Source organism: Pelobates fuscus, chromosome 7 (genome assembly GCF_036172605.1).
Source record: "Pelobates fuscus isolate aPelFus1 chromosome 7, aPelFus1.pri, whole genome shotgun sequence".
Lineage (NCBI taxonomy): Eukaryota > Metazoa > Chordata > Amphibia > Anura > Pelobatidae > Pelobates > Pelobates fuscus.
The window spans coordinates 37,642,289-37,667,425 of record NC_086323.1 but is presented as its reverse complement, the minus strand read 5'-3'; the positions used below and the strand labels follow the sequence as shown (position 1 = coordinate 37,667,425).

At 40.6% G+C, this 25,137-nt stretch overlaps 1 protein-coding gene across 1 annotated transcript in view; it reads right to left on the bottom strand.

Moving 5' to 3' along the window:
• Positions 1-25,137, bottom strand: part of ST6GALNAC3 (ST6 N-acetylgalactosaminide alpha-2,6-sialyltransferase 3) — a 269,526-nt gene that overhangs the window by 102,743 nt on the left and 141,646 nt on the right. Inside the window, exon 3 of the mRNA XM_063427942.1 lies at positions 21,957-22,366. Coding sequence (XP_063284012.1) covers positions 21,957-22,366 — 410 coding nt within the window. The remainder of the gene's footprint in view (positions 1-21,956; positions 22,367-25,137) is intronic.

Below are 25,137 nucleotides of genomic sequence, written 5' to 3'. Positions count from 1 at the left end.
AGAGTGACAAGGGAGGGGGAGAGAGAGTGACAAGGGAGGGAGGGGGAGAAAGAGAGTGACGAGGGAGAGAGATTGACATCCATCACACACACACACAATCACACAATCATGCCACCCTTACACACACAGAAACACACAATTCATCCTTACACACACTCAATGCACCCCGTGCACACACACACAATCACACAATCATGCAATCCTTACACACACAGAAACACACAATGCCTTCCTTACACACACTCAATGCACCCCGTACACACACTCAATGCACCCCTTACAGACGCACACACTGCATCCCGTACATACACAGAATCACACCTTGCAGCCCTTACACATACAAACACAGATTCACACAATGCATTCCTTACACACATATCAGGACATCCCCTACACACTCCACCCCCTGTGAACAAACTCATTGGTGGAACGTGAAGGTGGACCCTGGGACCCAGACCTTGAGCTGTGTAAAGGGCCCCCCAAAAAATGGAGCTGATTCCCGTTCTCACAGAACATTGATTTTTGGGACCACAGTTACAAACAGCCTCCAGAGAGCCTGTTCTACACCAGACCAGTGGAGCCAGACTGCAGCTAGAGTCCATCATCATCCTCATCTGGTTGTAAGTAGGCAATCTAGCATATTATTCGTGGCACTAATCTCTAATTTACCTCACATTAAAGAAACACTATAGTCCCCAGAAGCACTGCAGCTTAATGTAGTGGTTCTGGTGTCTATAGCCTGTCCCTGCAGGCCTTTTAATGTAAACATGGCGGCACTCCAGCACTGGCGTAAGTTAACATGGCAGAAAAATAATTGGAAAGGGTTAGGGGGCTACTAATAAGGATAGGGGGAGAGGGGTAGGAAGAAAAATAATTGGAAGGGTTTAGGGGGGCTACTAATATGGATGGGAGGAGGGGGGAGGTAGAAAAATTATTGGAAGGGGTTAGGGGAGTACTAATATGAATGGAAGAGGTAGGGTGGGTTCTAATATGCATGGAAGTGGTTAGGGGGTACTAATGTGCATGGAAGGGGTAGGGGGTTAATATGCGTGGAAGGGGTAGGTGGGGTTCTTTTGTGCATGGAAGGGGTAGGTGTGGTTCTAATATTCATGGGAAGGGTAGGGGTGGTTCTAATCAGGAGGATCCCGGCGCTGTATCCGGATAAGTAAAACCCCTTCCTTGTAGTGACCCTTTAATGTTATTATTTAATCATTTATATAGCGGCTGCAAATTCCGTAGCGCTGTACAATGGGATAAACAACTCTTAGTTTACGGAATAAGAATATACCCGGCGAGTAAAAATGCTATGGAAAGGTTAGAGTTAGAGTAAGTGCCAGAGACACAATTGTCATCACTGATCAGCAATAAAAGGAACAGGAGTTCTGGTCTCCACCTTGATACACATTCCCTGTCTTGTTACAGTTTTTGTGGAATACCACAGCAAGACTTGTCCACAATGAGTGTTTTCTACTCTAGATCGACATCCACAGAATTCAAGACACAGGTCTGTAGTACTGTACAGGGTTTTTTTGAACTAGGGACAATGAACAACCTGGTTTTGTGGTGTTTCCCTTTAGTCAGTGGTCTCATAATTTCTAGGAAAGAGCAGGGCCGTCTTTAGCGCGGGGCAAACGGGGCAGCTGCCCTGGGCCCAGTTGCTCCTGGGGGGCCCCAGAGCAGCTGCCCCGTGGGCCCCGCGATTTGAGCAGCTCCCAAGTACCTGGGGTGGCCCATGCACTAAGGGCCACCCGGTAAGCATGTGCGAGCAGGGGCCCGGTCGGGCGCTGTGACGCTTAAACAGCACGACCGGGCCCCTTCCTGTACCGGCTGGGAGGAAGTGAGTGCCCCGCGTCACTTCCTCCCACCGGAGATAATAGCCGCGCGGGAGGAGAAAGGCAGGGAGGAGGGGAGTTCCAGAGGAGAACTCCCATCTGCCTCAGCCTGCCACTGGACCCCAGGGAAACCACCCTCCAGTAAAAGGTAAGAACCTGGAGGGTGGCTAAATGTGTGTGTGTGTGTGTGTGTGTGTGTCAGTAGTATGTCTGTGTGTGTCAGTATGTTTGTGTGTGTGTATGTCAGTGTCTGTCTGTGTATGTCAGTATGTCTGTGTGTGTGTGTCAGTATGTCTGTGTGTGTGTGTCAGTATGTTTGTGTGTGTGTATGTCAGTATGTCTGTGTGTGTATGTCAGTATGGCTGTGTGCGTGTGTGTGTGTATGTCAGTATGTCTGTGTGTATGTCAGTGTGTGTGTGTGTGCCAGCATGCCTGTCGGTGTGTATGTTGGTATGCCTGTGTGTGTCAGTATGTCTGTGTGTGTCAGTATCCCTGTGTGTGTGTCAGAATGTCTGTGTGTGTCAATACATCTGTCAGTGTATGTGTCTGTGTGTGTTTCAGTATATCTGTCAGTGTATGTGTCTGTGTGTGTTTGTATGTATGTATGTGTGTGTGTCAGTATGTCTGAATGTATATAAGTATATATTTGTGTGTCAGTGTATGTGTGTCAGTATGTATCTGCAAATGTTTTAATATATCTGTCTGTGTGTGTATGTGTCAGAAGGTCTGTCAGTGTGATTGGGGGTTGGGCGTAATTGGCGGGGTGGGGGAAGGGGCAGGGCCTAGGGGGCCCAAGAAAATGCTTTGCCCAGGGTCCTATTCACATTATAGACGGCCCTGGGAAAGAGGTTAGCTCTTGCCATATAACCTTTCCTGAGAGATTGTCCTTTACAGCATGGAACTAGAAGTGCCTGGGGCAATAATAAGGATAGGGATGGAGAGTACATACATTATCAGCTAAGCATGCACTCACACTGGTTTGTCAAACATATCTCCACACTTTTTATTTTGATATCTCCCGTTACATCCAGGATATCTGGGAGAAATGCACATGGGGACAATTTAGGTTTTCTTGACCGCAAACCTTTATATCCTGTCCTGACACACTCAAATTTTGTCAGCAGCAGATACACTCATACCCACCAAACATTTTGGTTTGCTGGAAACAAAGGAACAGGTAGGATGTGAATCCCAAAGCAGGAGTGTCCTTCTAAAAGTGGGGTACTTCAGAGATATCCAATTTAAAAGGCACCTGAGTTCATTAGCATTCCCTGAAGGTCTACCTATTTCAGAAGACCTTGATAAACGAGTCCCCTGGATTGTTTTATACTAGGTAATTATGCTTCGGTGATTATACCGTACATTTTTATTTAACACAGATTTGACACATTGAATAAAGGCAACATAATATCAGCCGGTTACTGAACATTAACTTTCGTTTTTTGAGATGTCACCTTCAATGACATTCCATTGGAGAATGTGTAGGTGATCTCATGCACAGCTTGAGCAAAAAAAAATATGTCACATTTTATAGTCTCGAGCTGCTCATTTTTGAAACTTTTAAAAAATAAATGAAGGATTTAGATTATCAAGCGCATGTGCATGTTATTCCGCAAAATGTCGCAGTCAAATACAAAATATCATAAGAAGAGCCAGAAAAACAAACAAACAAAAAACAGAAAACAAAAGTTCTAATATCACACAGCCGCGAGATTTTTATGAAAATAATTTCTGTTCAAAGAACGTATTTTCTGGTCCCTTGGCTGGTCTTGTAATTGTGAAGGGAAAGAAAAAAAAAGCGTGAATGATTTTTAAGCGTATGTCCATTAATCTATCGCGCAGCACACAAAGTAAGGGCTGCCAAAACACAAGAAAAGCTCGTAAAGGTTTCTACCGAGCAATTTCCTCCCAAAGGCTCCATTTTGTAGACAATAAACATGATATACACATCTAATAACATTTAATACATTTCGGTACACAATCTTAATTTGTATCCGAAATCACCCGGTAGTATAGAAGACAAATCTCTGAGCACGCTAGGTTCATTAGCATCTCATTGATAATGTTTCCTTGTATAAATCATACCGCCAGCAATATATCAAGGTGATTAGTGAAATTATATTTGCACTTGAAGAAAAAAATGTTTTTTAATGGAAAAGTAATTTCATGTTTCAAAAAACGACAGCATTTAATGAAATGTTTGCGTGAAGATGCATTTGCTATTGTTATTTCCACAATCTAAAGAAACAGGGCGTGATTCAAGAAAAATATGTCAGAAATGGTGAGGTGTAAGCTCTTGGGTTCTTACAGAACAGAGTTGTTGGTAGCAGCCATTTTCAATCAGAAATCAGCTTGAACAATATTTTTGCAAAATTGAAATAACATGGCTGCTGTTTGCAAACTAATGTTTGCAATCTTTTTGGCGTCAGTCAATGCAGCCATTGCGTCAGTCACTGCAACCAGGGTCCGATTAAAAGCTCATTGGGCGTGGTGCTGACTATTACGAATTGTATCGACAGGAAACACTGAAACAGTTATACCTCCCAAGTTTCATGTATCTAGTGGAGGTGGTGCTTGAGGGAAACTCACAGGATGCAGCTATAAGAAAACACGTACCCTAAACACATACCGTTTGCTAATTACTCACTTTTAACGCTCAAACAAAGCCATACCCCCTAACAGCAGCGTTTGGTAAAGCAGGACATAAGAGGGCGGGGTAAAATGGTGGGTCTGTCTGAAGAATTGGTCAGAATAGATGGTGTGAATGTATGTCAGGCTGCCTGCCAATTATGCAGGCTGGCCTAAGGGCAGACTATGCAGGCAGCTTAATATAGAATTTCTTATTACCTGATCTGTTAATAGCTTCCTAGACCCTGCAGTATCCTCCTGTGTGTGAGTAAACAGAGCAGGGGATGAAAACTTCTAAAGCAAGTTAACATCTGATTGAAAAGGAAACCATGTTTTTCTTTCAGGTTGTGTCAGTCACCGGTGTCAGTGAATTAAGCAGTGAGACTGTAGGGTAATGGTCTATACACCAAAACTGTTTCATTAAGCTAAAGTTATTTTGATGCCTTTACTAAAGTATCCCTTTAAGTTTCCACAGTTAATTCACTCTGCACAAATTAAGAGGATGTGATGAGTAGTAATATATATTTTTAATGGCCTACTCCATGGTCATGGGACTGGAGCTACAGCTTCATCAGCCCGTATGTTCCAGCCCGGACTGCAACTACATATAGAAAAATGAGACGCTTACAAGGTAGGGCACTTTTTCAAAGTAAGCAAATCCTACATGTTATGTTTGCAATAATTGGTATGAAATGAGTATGATGGCAGGTAAGCATTTTCATTTTACAAGTTAGTAACCATTATACCATCACCCTGCCCCCAATGATTATTGGAAAGGATCTCATATGTTGCTAATAAGCGTGGGAAATATTTAGTGTAATTCAGTAAAAAGGGGGAATTACAGATTAAGGGAACATCGCACATTAGAAATGAAGTCTCAAATTTAAAAAAAAACAATGAATTGAAATCACTTACATCAGCAAACAAATATTAAGATTTTACAGATAAAAACACACAAATAGGTCAGCGCTAATTAACACAGATAGCTAGAACAGGCAGCAACCCTAGAAAAGGGATTAACCACTAAACATTTTACAAAAAAAATCACAGATAAAAAACAGAAAAAGAGAGGGATGCGCCACAAAAAATATAAAAGAAAAGTGAGTCTAAAAAGTAAAAAACAGATAGTTCCAATCAAGGGGGTAGATTGTCTGACATGAAGAAGTACCCCTCTTAGAGTATGATGTAGGGTGGAGATATTCTTAAGGTTGGACAGCACGACTTGGCTCAAATTTTCACAAGTGTTCATAACATATGGAAAAATAGGAGATAAAAAGAAATCCTGAGACCAGGGGGGGGGGGGGGAACCCACTAGCAAAACAAACAGGGGAGACCCTACAGGGGTCCACACCCGCAACCTAGGGGGGCCAACCCACAACAGACCCCAGCAGACACCCAAAACCCCAGAACAGAAACACAAAAACTTCCCGTGAGCATCACACCCAACCACTGAGACCAAAGGTTAACTATGTTTATACTTGATTGTATATTTCTGTATGTATTTACGTTTTTATTTAAATTTCGTTGTTTATTATGGATCCACCATTGTGCAACCTATCAATACACAACCAATGCAACAGTAAAGCTGGAACCCGGCTATACAAAATGTCTAGTCACATAACGTTGTCAAACATGTTATATCATGTTATCTATGTGAGTTGAAAATTGGCACTATTATCAAAGTTATATAAAAAATATTTTACAGTATTACACTATTTTTCCATTTTCTTTTTTTTTCACGTGGAATTATATTGGGTAATTAATAATTATTTTCTCATGCTCTGCCATTTTTTGGTTTAAGTTTTTCCGAGAGTGATTTTGAACACTTATTGGTGTATATAAGAGGATTAAACACGTGTGTTTTCAGCATGCTGTAATTGCATTCTATATCACTACGTTTTCTTTTTCACTTTTCTGAAAAGGTCGAGAAACACTGGTGTACATTCTCAGGACCAGTGCAAGGACCAGTTTTGCCGCCCTAGGCAAAAAAAAAAAATTGCAGCCCCACATGCTCCTGTAGGTTTATCCCCATAAGGTAAAATATTTCCTTACCTTGAAGGGTTAAACAAGCCTCTAGTAACTGTCACACTGACAGACACTAGAGGCAACCTCCACTACAAAACCATGTTTACTATGAGAAGTGTTGGATGTGCATAGTGCTTGCCACTTATGCGCATCAGATCCTGTATGACTAACATTGGATTGGACCAGCGTTGCACCATCATGACATTGCGCGAGGCAGGGGCGGGCTGGGCCGGGGGGCAGGGAGGCAATTGCCCCCCAGGCCGCCCGAAATTCTTTTAGGACCGGCCCTTTAAATGCTGCAGCCGCCGAGCGCTCTGTAAAGAGCGCTCAGACGGCTGCAGCTGCTTTTCCCTCCCTCCCCTCCCCTGTAGGTGGCCGAGCTGCACTCCGGTCCGCGGTCCCGGCCGGAGTGATGGGAAGGTGCACACTGAGTGTGCACTTCCTGTCAGTCCGGCCGGGTACAGGAAACAGAAACTCCTGTTCCGCGCGGAACAGGAGTTTCTGTTTCCTGTACCCGGCCGGACTGACAGGAAGGTGCACACTGAGCACCTTCCTATCACTCCGGCCGGGACCGCGGACCGGAGTGCAGCTCGGCCACCTACAGGGGAGGGGGTAAGAAGAAGGGGAGGGGGGAAGAGTAAAAAGAGGGGAGGGGGAGAGTAAAAAGAGGGGAGGGGGGAGAGTAAAAAGAGGGGAGGGGGGAGAGTAAAAAGAGGGGAGGGGGGGAGAGTAAAAAGAGGAGAGGGGGGAGAGTAAAAAGAGGGGAGGGGGGGAGAGTAAAAAGAGGGGAGGGGGAGAGTAAAAAGAGGGGGGGGGGAGAGTAAGAAGAGGGGAGGGAGGGGGGGAGAGTAAGAAGAGGGGAGGGAGGGGGGAGAGTAAGAAGAGGGGAGGGAGGGGGGGAGAGTAAGAAGAGGGAGGGGGGAGAGTAAGAAGAGGGGAGGGAGGGGGGAGAGTAAGAAGAGGGGAGGGAGAGGGGGAGAGTAAGAAGAGGGGAGGGAGGGGGGAGAGTAAGAAGAGGGGAGGGAGGGGGGGAGAGTAAGAAGAGGGGAGGGAGGGGGGGAGAGTAAGAAGAGGGGAGGGGGGGAGAGTAAGAAGAGGGGAGGGGAGGGAGGGGGGGGAGAGTAAGAAGAGGGGAGGGGGGAGAGTAAGAAGAAGGGGGAGTAAGAAGAGGGGAGGGGGGAGTAAGAAGCGGGGAGGGGGGAGTAAGAGGGGCGGGGGGAGTAAGAGGGGCGGGGGGAGTAAGAAGAGGGAAGAGAGGGAGTAAGAAGAGGGGAGGGGGAATAATAAGAGGGGGGAGTAAGAAGAAGGGGAGATAAGAAAAAGAGGGGGGTAAGAAGAAGAAGGGGGGAGTAAGAACAAGAGTGGGGAGTAATTAGAAGAAGGGGGTAAGAAGAAGAGGGGGGTAAGAAGAAGAGGGGGGAGTAAGAAGAAGAGGGGGGAGTAAAAAGAAGAAGGGGGTAAGAAGAAGAAGGGGGGTAAGAAGAAGAAGGAAGGGGTAAGAAGAAGAAGGAGGGTAAGAAGAAGGGGGAGTAATAAGAAGAAGGGGGTAAGAAGAACAAGGGGGGGAGTAAGAAGAACACAGGGAGGAGGGAGGGTAAGAAGAACACAGGGGGGGGGTGAGAACACACAGAGGGAGGAGTGAGAAGAACACAGGGAGGGTGGAGGGGGGATGAGAAGAGCACAGGGAGGGTGGGTGAGTGTGAGAAGAGACCGCTAGGGGAGGGTGGGGGAGAGGAGAGACCACTAAGGGGCAGGGGAGAGCTCTAAGGGACAGAAGGGACAGCTCTATAGGACAGGGGGCAAGACAGGGAGCTCTTTAATACTACGCGCACACACACACACACACAATGCATCCCTATACATACACAGAAACACACAATGCATCCCTATACATACACAGAAACAGAACATGCTTCCCTTACACACAGAGAAACACACAATGCATCCATTACACACACACACAATGCAACCCTTACACACAAAGACAATGCATCATTTGCACACATACACAGAAACATACACTGCAAACCCTTACACACACATGCAAACACACACACTGTTTTTCTTACATACACACAGAAACACAATGCATCTCTTACACTCAATGCACACACATACAGACACACACCTTGCATCCCTTATGCATACAAACACAGATTCACACAATGCATCCCTCACACACAACCAGAAACACATAATACATCCCTTATACACAAATACACACTGCTTCCACTACACACAAACACACTGCATCACCTGCACAAACTGGTATCCCTATACACTACATACCATAAGCACACAAATTAGATAACACATAACACATCCCCTACACACTCCACTCCCTGTGAGCGAGCTCATGGGTGGGTGGAACATATAAGTGGACTTATGAGTGGGCCTTATGGGCATACTCACCGTCAGGCACTGGAGCCCAGACCTTGAGCTGTGTAAGAGGCCCCCAAAAAATGGAGCTGCTTCCAATTCTCCCAGAACGTTGAATTTTGTGACCACAGTTGCAAACAGCCTCCAGAGGTCCTGTTCTACACCAGACCAGTGGAGCCAAACTGCAGCCCATCATCATCCTCATCTAATTGTAAGTAGGCAATCTAGTATATTATTAGTGACACTAATCTATAATTTACCTCACATTAAAGGGACACTATAGCTTAATGAAGTGGTTCTGGTGTCTATAGCTGGTCCCTGCAGGCTTTTTAATGTAAACACACACTGTGTGCAGCACTGGCGTTAGTTCATATGGCAGATCATATGGGTGGGGCATTGTGATGTCACATGGGGGGGTGGCGCAATGGGCCACTTGACTGGTTTTGCCCCCCAGGCCTAAGGCTGCCAGCCCTCCCCTGGCGCGAGGTAAAGAGGCAAGCAGTGCAGAGGGAGTCTTGGTGATGTAATAATGAAAGAACTCCCTCCCCCCCTTTTTAAATCATGTTTATGAGGAGGGGGGCTTGAATGTATGTAGGGGGACACACTAGTGCATTGGGAATACAGATTTATATTCCTAACACTATAGTGTTCCTTTAAAAGTATTGATTTTTTTTTTTTATTAAGATGGTCCTTTGTGCCCAAATGCAATCACTGATACATACATACACACAAACTAACGCATTTACTCATTCACTCACACTTAATTGTCCTCACAATCAGTGACCAATGCACACACAAATTCACTGACTCATACAGAGTGACACACACACGCTGACTCAAGGAGACATGTGTAGACTAACACACACTGGCCCAAGCAGGCATACACACACTAACTGATGTAGACTGACACACACACACACACACACTGACCCATGCACACACACACACACATACACTGACTCAAGAATACAGACTAAAGCAGACACAGAAACACTAACCAAAGCAGACACACACACACTGACCCAAGCACACACAAACTGACCCAAACAGAATAACACACACACACTGACCCAAGCACGCACACACAGACCCAAGCGCACACACACACACTGACCAAAGCAGACACAAACATACTGACTGAAACATTCTTTGAAAAGCACACTGCTATGTTCCCCCGCTTACCTTCATTTCATATTGGCGGTCCATGTGTCCCAGGCTTCTTGACTGCGTCTAGCTGACTTGCTGCCCTCAATCTCTGTCTCAGCCAGGCCCTCGCTGTCCTCCCGCCCACTCGACCCCAACAATAGGGCAAGAGGTGGGAGCAATCAACGATTGCACCTGTCAGCGTATTAGATAAGTGTGGGGGGGGCCAGCTCTATGTGAACTTTGTGAGCTGAGGTTGATGCCACAAGAGAATTAGTCTGCCATTATGTAAGTGCTCCCTAGTGCCTAGTACCATGACTTCCGGCACGCAATACATAATTAGTCCCACATAGAGGGACGGCCCAAACCACATAGAGGGACGGCTCAAATCACATAGAGGGACAGCCCAAACAAGCATTAAAGCTGCTGCCGGCGCCCCCGCTCTTAAGAAGCGTCTTAGACAGCTGCCCAATTGGCCTATATGAAGCACCGGCCCTCCCAATTCTCCAAGTACTTGCTTTAATGATAAGTCATACAGAGAAATGGAAAACAAGGGACTTATACAATCCACAATAGACAATCATAAACAGTTCAGGGCAGTGAATCCAAACGCATGGACAATTAGATGTGCAGGATAGGTTTATGAATCCCCTATTCTATGCTTTGTTTGCCTTTTCAAAGGCACATGTAATGTTTATAAAGTTCTGACAAGGTGACCCCATTATGCAGAAAAATGTATTTTTTAGCAAGAGGTATTACCAGACATTGCATTGTGTCCATGCTGAATCAAATAACCTGCCCCGCGCATCCCCAGCTGACATCACAGGTGAAGCCTTTGATCAGACCGTTGTACCGAGCAAGGGTGCATATGCACACTCTGAGCCCATAAAGGGGAGGGGGACATTGCTGCAGGCAGTAAAATAGTGAACATTGGATCGGATAACTGACAAGTCAACTGGGTGCAAGAAGCTGGGTGTTTAGAATTGAGGAATGGGAGGCAGGCAAGTGATTTCTTCACAAATGTCAAAATAAATTAATTAAAAAAAAAAATTAGGTGGTAAAACACTGTGAACTGGCAAAAACGTAATAGCTTGCCCTTCACTTTAAGTGACTGTGCCATTGCAGGGAGAACCTTTGCAAATTCCACATTGAGATTAATACTACCCACATGTGCAGTCCATAACTGAAATGTCTGTTTGAGAGATACAGCAACCCCAGATGATCATTTCAACCTTCCTTGAGCCTCATCAGTGATGTGTAGCCAATACTCCTCTAAACACAGTGAGCAAATGTTTGGATTACCTTCTTGACTTAAAGAGACACTAGTCATGCAAATAAAATAAAAACAGATCCAGGAGGGAAGGAGGAACACCGGGGACAAATGCTCCCCCTGAGAAGCCAGGGTTTTTATTTTTCTTGCCTGACAGCAGGGATTAAATGAGGGGTCACCGCCATTCTGTCCCCAAGTGGCTACATCAAAGTAGTTTGAAAAAAATTGCCATGGCTACCACTTGTTAAGCCTTCTTAAGATGCAGGGTGAAAGGGGGCATTTGCAAGGCTGGTTTGCGAGGCTGGAATCAGAGCATCATTATCACTGCCTACGTTTCTGCGGGTATTTGTCATTGAACACTGAATTTGTAACTGTATGTGTCCCTGTATCCATATTTGTAGATTTGTGCATCTGTATTTTTGTGGGTGTACATGTCCTCCGTTTAGAATTTGCCACAAAAATTCAGCATACAATTTCCGCTGTTGGGCTCTCAAATGCTCCAGGCAACCAAACTGATCACCCATGGGGTTTCACATCCTCAATTGCAACCGTCAGTACACAACATTTCAAAAGACAAGCCAAGTTGTTCTCAAATTTGATATTTTCAAAATTTCTGCTTGATATTAAAAATCATATTACCAATGACCAATTACCAATCTGAATAAGAGTGATGGTGTCTAAAGAACTCATGTATGTTCCTTTAACTCTTTTACATTTCCACTTAATATCTTATAATGCAAGTTTTAAAAATAACTTATTATACACAAATTTCAATATTTGGAAACAAATATCCTGATTGGATGAGCTGCCCTCTTGGTGGGGAGGCTGGGTTCCCTATATACCTTGTAAATATTATAGGAATTCTTGTAACAGTGTTAGAATTTTTTTTTTTTTTTAAGAAAGACATGAAGAATAAAACACACAATTTGGAGGGTGTGCAAATTAGAGCTAATATAGTGCAAGTTTATGGATAACATCTGAGAATGGAACCTCTGAATGTTCTACTCGAATGTAATGATACCTGCCCATCATAGGATATGGGTTTATAATCTACAGAGAGAATCGCAGATGATAATTTCCCTTTGAGAAATAATACATGCGTCAGGAAAGGACTGTCGCAGGATCCTAGTCTTCTGATAAAACATTCATAATTACAGCTGATGGCAAATCTCCACTTTTCTTCCACTAAACATTGTCTTTTCTTTTGTGACACTTAAGTAAGTAACTAAGACTAGTTATCACAGTAGGAGGACGCTGCGCAAGTTTTGTGTTCTGACTTTCCGGTCCAAGATCCAGGAGGTTTTGTACCCCCTCCTTCTGTAGTTAATAAAAAGAGTACCTTTAAAGGGATTCTCTAGTGCCGGGAAAACAAACCCATTTTCCTGCCACTATAGAATCCAACAGTGCTTTCCTCCCTCCCGCCTCCCCTTCGGTCACTCACCTGAATCCAGCGCCGATGTCCCTCAGCACTGGGTCAGGCTCTGCCCATGCTTCTCTGCCGCCGCTGTCAGCCAGCTGGGGAGACCTAATGCGCTTGCGCGACAATGGCAACGCTCGCATTAGGATTTCCCCATAGGAAAGCATTATTCAATGCTTTCCTATGGGGATTCCAGTGACACTGGAAGTCCTCATGCATAGCCACTAGAGGAGGACTTCACCCTGCAAGGTAATATTGCAGTTTCTCAGAATTAATTACCACTGTAGGGTTAAGTGACATGGGACATTGCACCCAGACCACTTCAATGAGCTGAAGTGGTCTGGGTGCCAACAGTGTCCCTTTAAGTTAGGTAATAATAACATGTAGTTCTCAAGTTGCACCTGTAAACAACCAAATCTAATGTATCCTCTTGGTTAAACATTGTGAGGATATTACCCATTGTCGTGCTACATGGCACAAGTGGATTAAAACTAGCTTGAGACCTGATAGGGAACCACTGAAGGACAAGTTAGATGAGTTGTTGCCCGATCTCAGTGTTCTCTTTTGTGTTGGTATATGCTTAATAGATTTTTTTATTCTTCTAGGATGTTTGCATTTGTGAACTTGATTTCTTTCTCTTTACACCTAGATGAGGCAGGTTTTCATTTTGGTGAGATAGTGGCAGGCAATAAAATACAGCCTCTAGCATGTAAAAAAGTTGGTAATGTCTCCTATGATTCTCTATGGAAAATGTTAAAACTTGTAAATTGTAATGACAGCATTCGAAACAAACCCTAAGTATGCCGAATTAGCAGCATAAATAAGCAAAGTCAACTAAATAAGTTGGTATATAATGGGTAGACTGTATTTCCTTTAATGGGCAAAAATCATGATCTAAAATTTGAAATAAATTTTCTTTCTTTTGGTCCACGCATTCATGGCCTTGAAATTAGTAATGACCAGGAATTGGAGAAATACAGGTCCTTTGAAATGGACAACAAAAAGTTCTCAATTGAACTTCCAGTACAGAATAGAAGTAGGTTTTTATAACATCATTCTCTATTCCAACTCTAATTGTGATTCCCATCATTGACCTGTGATGTTTATTTGCATATCTTATGTTCATTGTCTTATGAATCTTTGTATAAAGAATGTTTGATAAAATTTGATTGAAAAGAGATAAGTTATGCAGAGAAGAGAAAATAAAGAAATATATATTTTTTTTAATTAAATTAATTTTAAAATTCCAAAAAATGGACACTTTATTGAATATCTCTGTAAATGTGTCTTCACAATCTTATGTTCTGTGGTAGTGCAAGGCAAGTACAAGATCACAGAGGTTGCTTATCCAGGACCTTCTTCAACACAGTTCCCTTCCAAATAAATTACTTTTTATAAGGATGTAGCTTGCTTCAATAAAAGTTTTATACTTCAATGTGTGTTTAGATAACTATCTGATTTAGGTTGATTTATGATGTTCTTTATAAATGTATCTTCTAAAGCAACCAAATGAAATACCTTATGAAGATATGGCATCCCTTAAACCTCTTTCCTCCAGACTCGTTATTACCACTTCATATTTTACTGAGAGCAGGTAGTTGTCTTTTATTTTTTCCTCTCCTGAGTGTTGGACATCACCCCTCTGGAGGACTCCTATCACACATCCTTTAAGCGGGGATTATACCGCTGTACTCTCTTCACACCCGAGCTGGATATAGCTCTTTTAAATGTGAGTTGAACTTACTTATCCATTTATTTTATCTTCACTTGTCAGTACATATTGCACCATTGGCTTGTTCCATTCTTGTTTTACATACGAGCAAGGAGGCTGAACAACTTAAGCAATTGAGGACACTACACCCAAAAACCAGCACTCCATAAAGACATTTACCTCTGTGTGAGACTTTGTTTTTGGCTTTTATTTCATCTTTTGGTGATTTTATTAGAACTTTTGTCCCACTGAGTTAGTGAGACTATACTAATTATATTGTCTTAGGACTAATGTATATACTATTATTACTACTTTTATTATTAGTATCTACCTCTTGACGCAGCCCTACCTTCTGTTTTTTGTGTCACTTTATACTGTAAGATATCTGTAATAGTTTTTCATAACTGAGGTCTCACCATAAAATATCTGATCATCAGACATCACCATATGAACAACCCATCCCGTTTTCTAAGGGGCTTATATTTACCTGGGGAAGAAACAAACCACTGTAACATTACTGTGAACTGGCCTAATTGCAAAAACACTTTCCATGATAAACACATACAGGTGATTTTTTTTTTAATCACAGCCAAATAAAATATTACATGGTTAGGCTCTGGAAATTGAAGATCTGCTAGATAATGTCAAAATAAATAATGTCTTTAGCGTTAAAGGAAAAAGATGTGTACATTGTAGCCAATTACACAGCAAAATATTCCTGGATCATGAAACAAGCTGTCGTAAAATGTAACCTTTTCAAATAGGAAAGGTTTTTATTTACAGGATTAGCAAAACAAGGGGAGATTATCCTGTATGTTCTCAGCATGTGTAATATGTAGCACACGTGAGATATAGCAAAAAAGGAAAGAGGACTAAGCTTCAGTGTAACGGGGAGAGGTATTTTAATTCACACACCAATGTCACACTCTGCAGGGTTCACAATCCTTTATGGCTCTGCATGCTGCCCAGGAGAAGACACAATATGTATTGAGAAAAAAAGTGAGCTGTAGTAGTTATGGTGCATTGAATGTTCCATTAATTGACACACTGAGGCCGTATTTAGTATGGCACCAATTTGATGGAAGGTAGACAATTTCCATTTGAAGAGGTGGACTTACAACAATTTGCACAGGTATCTTATTTCAACGCACGTTTAAAGACTTTAAATAGATACTCCAACCACCATGACCACTTCTGCTTTTAGAAGTAGTCATCGTGGTTGGATTCTGTATGTGCAGCATTTCTGCTTAAAACTCTGCACATTCAGAGATATTTACACCCTTGTGGTGAGGGCTTGATACACCCCCACCATACGTGACTTAGGCAGTCCAGAACTCATTATCAATCCTGTTCACAAATTGGCACCTGCAAGGGGAAGAATATATCTTAACTCCCTCCTTCCTTCTTTCATTAAAGTCCCCCCCCACTTCATACTCTTAACATTACTTAGTTTTTTGTTGCCAAATTTCCTCACCCGTATTCCCTCCCTTGTCCATCTCCACTCTCTCTCTACCTCTCCTTACCATCTCCTTACCACTGGTGAAACGGTCCAATCAGATGCTTCCCTATGAGAAGAATTTGAGTGGACCATGAAAGAGCAACATTGACTTCGGACGGAGGTATAAATGCAGCTAGTGGAGCTTCCCCTCTGGATTTCAGGATATGCATTGCTTGTCTTAACCCCTTAAGGACACATGACGTGTGTGACATGTCATGATTCCCTTTTATTCCAGAAGTTTGGTCCTTAAGGGGTTAAAGGGTATTTAAAAAACAAAACAAAAAACAGGACGTGGACATAAGTAGTAGGGCCCAGTAGGGCCTTATATAATTTTTTTATTTTTTTTAAAAGAAGATGAAAAAGGGTGCAGTAAGGCTTTAAGCCGGGAAATTATTTATGCTGCACCTGTCAATCTACATTATTATTTAATTTTTTTTCACTGTGAGTCAGTCTAGTAAATCGCATGGATATTTAAAGAGAAATAGAAGACATTTGTTTCCTTATGATGTTTTTTTTTACACACTAACTACCTGCTAAGGTCTGCCAGAAGGCCAATATCGAACTAGGAACTTATTTTGAAATATGTTAATGTATAAAAGTGCTCTACAATAGGCAACAGGAAAAACAGTAAATAGTACTTAAAGCAACACTATAGCATTAGGAATACAGCGCTTGTCTCCATGAAGCTGCTCCGCCTCTTTGGCTGAGATCATCAGTGTTGCTGAGCTCAGCCAATCCAATGGATCCCAATAGGGAACACAGCAAAATGCCTCCCAGCACCAATGAAATGGCCTCTGCAAGACAAACTGACTGAATAGCAGAGTTTAACTTGGCTATTGGGATGGAAGGGCCTCTAGTGGCTGTCTGGAAGAAGGCAGCCTCTAGAGGCAGGTTAATCCTACAATGTAAAGATTTTTGTATCTACTAAAATGCACCAAGACCACTTTATTAAGATTAAGTGTTCTGGGTGCCTTTAGACCCCATTTAAATCTAGTTAACCCTTTCCAAACCTCAAGGAGGTCAAAGCCTTACCAGGTCAGTCACTTTTGGTCAACACTACAGAATAAAGATTTATCATTGTTTTTACTTTGCGTACTTTGTAAAATGTACTGATATATAATGATATAATATAATTATAATATTATTCGGGTCACTGAAAATACTCCCTTTAGTGTGCTACCCAGTGTATATGGATGTACTATACTCCCTTTATAAAACCAGATATGTGAGACAGACTTCAAATCACTTCCCGATTCACATGCTTTCAACTAGCTAACCTAATGACATCCATTCCGATTGGAATGGAAGTTCTTTCTTCATCTTTTGATGAAAACATTACGTTTTTTCTTTCGATAAGGATATTATGCTTTTTCTTTCTTCTTTTGACGGAGACGTTAAGTTTAGTTTATTTCATCCTTTATGGTACGATGTTTTATATAGGTACGTCCCTCGCCTCTTCATTACCATCCTTTTAAATTATTTACTCCATTTTGCGCCGGAGTTATCTTTGGATATTACGTCTTTGGTGTTCTTCTCTGGAGACTTTTAAATTGAGCAAACATACTGCTACTCTCAGTGCTAATATTGTCCACCAGGGTGTATTGCATTCCTTCACTGGGTCATATATTTACTGTGCACTGTTTATAACCTCGCTCTATAACATTTTTTATTTACAGTCTACATTTTCTTTTCATATACCCTTCAAGTATAATGTCCCAATTTAATCTATGCTGCTAGATCTTTCTAAACCGGGAATTATATTTTCTTTTCATTTATTTAATTCTGAATATGTTGAATAGCATGTGATTATTTCCCAAACATTGCATAAGCGAACATCTGATAGTAGTTTAACTTCTGAAAAACTAACAGGGTTATTCACTGAAGTGAGAATTTAAAGTGAATTTTAAATTGAAGGTCAAAAAAGCTAAACCAGAAAAATTCTGAAATGCTTTCTGTTTGGCTACTTGGCCTTAAATGTGAAATTCACTTTGAATTCTCACTTTACTCAATAGCTCTGACACACAGCCTGTTTCCTTGACACTTAACTAATGGTCTCAAATGATCCAGGAGGTATCTTATAAAAGGCTTAGTTAGTAAAGTCTGAATGGCCAGTACAAAATAGGCAAAATTATCAGGCTGTATAGGGGGGCCATTCGGACTTCAAAGTCTGGACACTGTTGATGGAATTCAGCAATGTCTGGATTGTGAAAATCAGGCCTGAACGGGCCTGAACTTAGTTAAGAATTTAGCTTTTCCAGAATGACCCCAGATGGCTGAAATCCAAACCAAATTAATTAAACCCGGTCCTCGGTAAAAAAAAAAAAAAATGGTTAAAAAGCCTTGGCAGCGCAATGGTTAATTATGTGGTGGTGGGCTAGCGCTTGTTAGCCAGTTGTCTCATGAAAAAAGTAAACCAGTAAATAAATAAAAATCCTATGGGGATCAATAAGAATATTCAATAATATTTCTTTAATTGAGGTATTTTACTTTTTAAATGCCCCCACCTGTCACGTGACATGTCAAAACTAATGCTGCCCATGGCGGACAGGTGAGGGCCCTATTATATTAATAAAGCAAGAGCAGCGGGTGGAGGGCCCTAATTAATTATTATATAGGAGGGTGGACATGCCAGTATCCACCTTCCCCAAGTAATATCATATTTCTCCACCAAGTGGCCCCAATACCATAGCCACCACCCAAAAAAAATAATTTTAAATAAATATACCTACCATAATAATTATTCTTTCTTCTAATTTTTCTTATCGGGAATTAAAAAAATATAATTCCCAATCAATAACTAAAATTACAAAAAATGACAAAATAAAAACTACACTGTGATTAAAAAAAAAATACATCTTCACTAATAGAGGCCTTGTTACATCCTATAGACTGTAAGCTCGTTTGAGCAGGGTCCTCTTCAACCTATCGTTCCTGTAAGTTTTCTTGTAATTGTCCTATTTATTGTTAAATCCCCCCTCTCATAATATTGTAACGTGTTACGGAATCTGTTGGTGCTATATAAATGGCAATAATAATAATAATAACAATGAACTCGTATAGTGAGGATAGACCATATATGGGCATTCCACACTATGACGCTATCACAAAGCATGGGATACATTTTCTACACTATGCAATATGACCAAGAGCTCTCTGATTGGCTAGCTAGTAAGCCAACCAGAGTACTCTGATAGCCACATCATGAGAGAAGTACAAACCCTGACCACATATGGCTTTAGCAAATCTGAGAATTACCAATGTTGTTGGAATTCTGTCATTTTCACCAGACTTTGTGTTTATAAACTGGCAATCTCTGTCAGTTTTGATTTTGGTTTGACTTCATTTTTTATTTTCTTTAGTATTCTAGCCCCGAGTTGTTTACTTCACTCTCGTCTTCTGAATCCTGAAGGTATTCTGTTAAGCCCGGACACTTTAAGGTAATCCCTGCCTTTTTACCTCTATTTCTACTCTTATCTCTACTTAGTTATCGGTATTAGTGTTTCCAGAGGGTAATATTCTGCATTTCAGACTTAGATTATTTGATTTTAAGATTTGTCACTGTTCTATATTTCTTGGACTCAGGTGTTGTTTAGGTAATTGATATTATAGATTGGGTAATCATGAAAATTAAGTTGAAGTTTTCCTGCTTTAACACAAAGCCGACCACAAATCCGATAGGACCAAGCGCAGAATCGCAGGTTTAGGCCAATTCAGCAAGGGCTTTGGAAAACATTTTAATATCATTGTCGAACAACGGCATTGTTGAACAAACATATCAGTTGGTAACTTCAACAAGATGCATCATTTGACCCATGGCATCTTTGTTCGATGGTAATCTGTTCTATATTTCTGTTATTGAATACCGCTTTATCCATTAAGGTCATCGAGCTTTAACTCATCGTGCAGCACTCTTTTATTTTCCTTTTAGATATATTTTTTTTAATAAAAAGTAAGTCATCTTTTTAAACCACCAGGGCAAACTCACTGATCCATACCATAGATTGTTAAGAAGCCGTGAAGTCCACCATCATTTAGGTTGCATTTTTAATTCTGATTCTAAAAACATAATTTGGAAAAACCACTAAAGATCTTTTTTTTTATTATTTAGTTGGTTTTTTTTTTATCTCTACTGCCTTTTCTATTTAACAAAATATTCTCAGGAATCCTTCCCAACCCAAACTGAAGGCTGTTCTCTGATTATTTATCCTGTACAGGCAGAAAAAATCATTAAGAGAATAAATAAAGTGAGAAACAGCGGCAGATTTTTCTATATTTCTTTTTTTAAATGCATTCTGATCTTACAGTGCCATTAACGATCCGAGTGTAACATATTATTGTAAATGCAGGAAAAAAGCCATGATTCTACGATACACAATACCAATGGAATGGAATAAGAAAATGTATAGTGGGTTACTTATGAAAAGCAATTCTGGGCCAAAGTTCTAGATGTGAAGATATTGACATGAAGCCAATGCTACGTATAGAAAACCCTCTTAGCTTGTATTATCCAATACTGTGCATTGTGGATCACGTTAATACAACATTCTTTCACGGGAGAGCAGCATGGTAGCATTGTCTGGAGAACATGTTCAAAACATTCTGGGTCAGAGGTGATGAGATTCTCTCGATATCTAGCTCTGGATTTTGTTATTTTGCTTCGGGCACATGGACACACATGGCTTTGTACCTTGGAATCGTGCAGACATGTCTCTTTTGTGTGTATGTTTTATGTATGAAAAACCTCTTACAAGTAATAGAATCAAGAAGTATAAGAGAATAGTGTTAACTTTCAGTTTAGCTCTGCATGTGCTCACTACCATTAAGGAGAATATTAGGTTTCCTCCGGTGAGTTTGACAATGAAAGATTCCCCTCGGTGGGTTGATGATGAACGGTAGGACATAGGAGTAGTTTGCGCTTCATTTGTGTTTTATAAACCTTACAATATTTAGTGACTGTGGCTCATGCCGAGTTAGTGCTATATGCGAAGGTACAATAGGAACCTATACTCGTCTGTGATAAAGCACAACTTGGGGAAGGAATGGAATAGCATAGTAAATATTGGAAATTGATAACATTTGTGAATAGATTATTATCATATTATTTTTGCCTCGGAATTCCCCAGGAATGTCCTGAACATATTTTTAAAATGTTTGGATAGTTTCTATCTATACTTTATTGATTCTGCATAAATAATATTATAGAAACACAAGAACAATGTAAAGGGAGTAGGGAAGAAAAATGACAAACATGGACCTAAAATGACATCTTGATCGTTACCAAGAACAGGGCACTGGAGATGAACTTAAATCTTTCCATATCAGAAAGGTCATTTTAAGCACTGAATTCCAAACGTTTTTTTAGAGCCTGAAGAACAATTTATTGAGGAAAAGTGACATGACCTGAAACTGAAGACCTATACCTTGCACCATGTCTTACAGGCACTCGTGTGATCAGCAAAGCTATTTGGTAAATCATGCATTACTAGCAATGACTTCAGGTAATTGCAAACTAAAGGCTAAAATGGAAGAGCTGTACTGATGAATATCAATTTAGCAGGGGGTTTTCAATGCGTCTATTTTGGCCTTACATTTGCAATTTTACGGTAAACTACCAACCATTCAAGGTTTAGTTAATAAGTGAAGTAACATTTTATTTCTCTTATAAAATAATTGATGTATCATGCTTGAAAATGAAATAAAATAGTTTTTTTATATGATGGCTCAAACTCAGAAACTGTATGATCTCCACATGGGCTACACAAGGCAATCCAAGCTGAAATTGGTCATGAGAATACGCATGAATTAATCCCATCTGTTTACAACATTCCACCAATTGGTGAACCTCAGTATACAATTCTTTAAGGGTACATTATGCACCAAGATCAATAGGAACGGGATCAAAGACATGCATTAAATTCATTATTGGATGAATTAAATTGGTTGAAATCTATGCCGCATTCTAGGACTCTAAGATGAGCTTTCCATTTTATAGACTTTTTTCCTAATATAGAAAATTCAAGTATTATGAATGAAAAAAACCACATGCTCCATACCTATCTCTTCCAGTCTCCTCCTTGAAAATAAAGTCACAGTAATCCATGCGTTTTTCTGTTGTTATATAAATCTTGGCGTTGCTGTATTTTTCTGCAGTTCTTTTTAGCATGTTGTACACGATGCCCTTGCCGTCCTCCCGCATGTTTCTGAAAGGACCCCATATAACATAGATGGTGTTATTGGTTTCCTTGAAAAAGTAGTCAGGGTTTTTTAACAAGAGAGGCACACTAGTGTGAGACACCACCCGGACTGTGGTCTTTTCTCCCACGTCTTCAGAATAGCCTTTGGTGGGCGAATTATTCATTCTCCAAATGCATGAAGACTGGTCAATCTCATGTCCCATCTTCTGACCAGTCATCTGTCCTGAACTCGACACAATGGCACAAAGGTCACAGTATATATGCAGAGGCTGAAAAAAGAAACAAAAACATATTTATTCTCAGGGTTTGATTTTTTTTTTAAAAAGACCCTATCACCCCCAAAAAGTTGTAAATTTTTTTTATCTGTTTTAATTTGCATATATGTGTCCAACTTCAACCTCTTTCAAAGCTATTTCGCCACCATCACAAGATGACAGGGCACTTCAGCTTCTCTTTGTGTATGTGTGTATTTAGGGCAAACATAATTCAAAAAACTAAATAAGATGATTGTGTTGGCTTGGGGAGCTAGGCCAGCACAGAGGAGCTATTCAAGATGGAGGAGTGGATCAAAGTGTATCATGGCTCCCCAGGATAATTTGGGGAACTTACCCTTTGCTAGACATGGCCAGATTGTGTTGAGGGCAGCAGGTGGCATATGATGATGTCACATATTGATACAGACATGTGGAAGGCGTGTGCAAAGTATGTCCAAACACAACCCAATGCAAGACAGAATTTAACACACTGTGCCCTATATCGGTCCTTAACTGCACTTATTGGACAATTTCAGAGAGTACATTACCTGGTTTAAGATTAATTTTATCTTATATCATTATATATGTTTATGACTACATTCAAAATATTTTTGAAGAGTTCTGTTGGTATAAAAATAAATATGTTTATTTGAGAGGTAGACATGATTGTAGAGTTATCTTAATTAGGAAAAAAATAAACGATAAGTGCGTCCCAAACCTCCTGCATTCCGATCTACCCCATTTGGACTGCAGCTGTAACATTTCAAATTCACCATAGAGACATCATGGAAAACGCACATTAAACGCCTGCGAGTGAAACCGAAGAAATGTTTATTTAATAGCTTGTGGCGTTTTATATAATTATTGTTGAAAATACAAACAAACAAAACACTCATGGTTTGTGCTTGTGATTCATTCAGGGGTAGGCATTCTCCGTACTCCCGATGTTGTGGACTACATCTCCCATAATCCTGTTACAGCCGTATTGCCAGCAAAAGCATCAGGGGAGATATAGTCCATAACAACTGGAGTGCTGAACGTTGCTTGCCCATGGTCTACTTTCAGAACGAAACTTTGGGTAATGCTCCTATAAATTAGGTGGATCAAAAACACATGTAATAACTACATCTAACAGAGCTGCAAAATACATTGGTGATTTATTAATAGACACATAATAAAATAAAAGCGTATTTTTTATTTTTTATAACAAATGGACCTCGCTAATTCCCATGGCGATGATTTCCTGTAAGATTTATTTTCCGTAAGATTATTTCTACATACAAAAGATTTTTTTCTTCTTCTTCGTCTTCGATATTTTGCACACTGCACTAAAATTAAATGCAAAATCACGATTCACTTTCCATTTTGAATATTTTCTCTTTCAATCAGTAAAGTAATAGATAGCAAAACAAGAAAAGGGAATGCATTTGTATTACTTCAGCTTTATCGAATAGATTTATAGTTAATCTGGATATAAAATAGAAAAAGTAATATAAAATTGAGCTGCGCGCTGTATATTTTATTTATACATATAAATTGCAGCCTGCTTTGCTCTGAGAGATTGCTGTTAGTTATGTGAATTGTCTCTTAACAAAGGATGTCAGCTGTAATCCTGGAGACCGCGCCAGAAAATGCCCCGTGCAGAGCATATTATGCAGAAATTCCCGTAAAACATTTGGCTTTTATACTGATCATAAATGTCATGTTGATAGTGAGATATAAAAAAAAATATGCATATTTCAATATTGCCTTGGCTATCAAAATGGGTTTTGTTAAAACCATAATAAGTAATATAATTAATTATGTAATGTATATAGCTACGTACTCTGGGAAAGAGGGCTATTAGTGATTTAATAGTATTTTGTTACCCACAAATACAAAGACTGGTCATGGGATGGCAAATAACCGGATATCTGTAACTCAAGCAGAGATATGCCCACATAGTGTGGTATTCTATTAACTAAACTGTGAGTTATAGAGACAGTTTCCCACATTTTTTGGCCAAATTGGTCAATATGGGCAAAAATGTTTAACTCATCGCCATATGCTGATGAGGCCTCACTTGTTAGTAAATAGACCAACACAGAATATGGCCATGTCTCCTAAAGAAAGATTATCTTAGATAGGGCACCAGTTTGGGGTTCAAACATGAGAAATTAAAAAAAAAGCCTATGGTGATGATCAATATGACCAACATATTATTATAAGGAAGGCTTTAAACTTTAAAGTTTATTGAATCATATTAAATAATTTGAAGAGCTAATTAATTCAAGGCCTTAGTCATTCAAAAGCTTGCACCCCTTTGGCATCTTGAAGAGGCATAAAATTAACTAATGGTGGGTGGACATGTTACTGTCCACCCCTGTGCCCCCACCCATAGGCAGCAAATGGGTGCGCTATACAAAATGGGAGGGGATTTGCTAAAGTTCCCCCAGCCCCCATCCACAGGCAGTGGGTAGGGGCTAATAAAATAATAATTGGGGGACATTTCATTGTCCCCACTAGCTCCCACCCATTAGTAATCAATTGGTGTTGGAAATACTATTCCCATTCCTAGTCCTCCAAAGTTAGGGTCAACCCCCCTCCCCTGTTAACCCACTACCCAGTGGCTTGTGGTCCTACAATACATCTAATACCTGTAAGAAAAAAAAATCATACTTATATTCCAAAGTCTTGTTTTCTTCAGCACCCCAAAAATCCATAACATCCTAATGCAACTATTAAAAATAAAAAAAGATCTGAATTGCAAAAACCCCAGCAAAAAAATAAAACTTATCCACATAAGT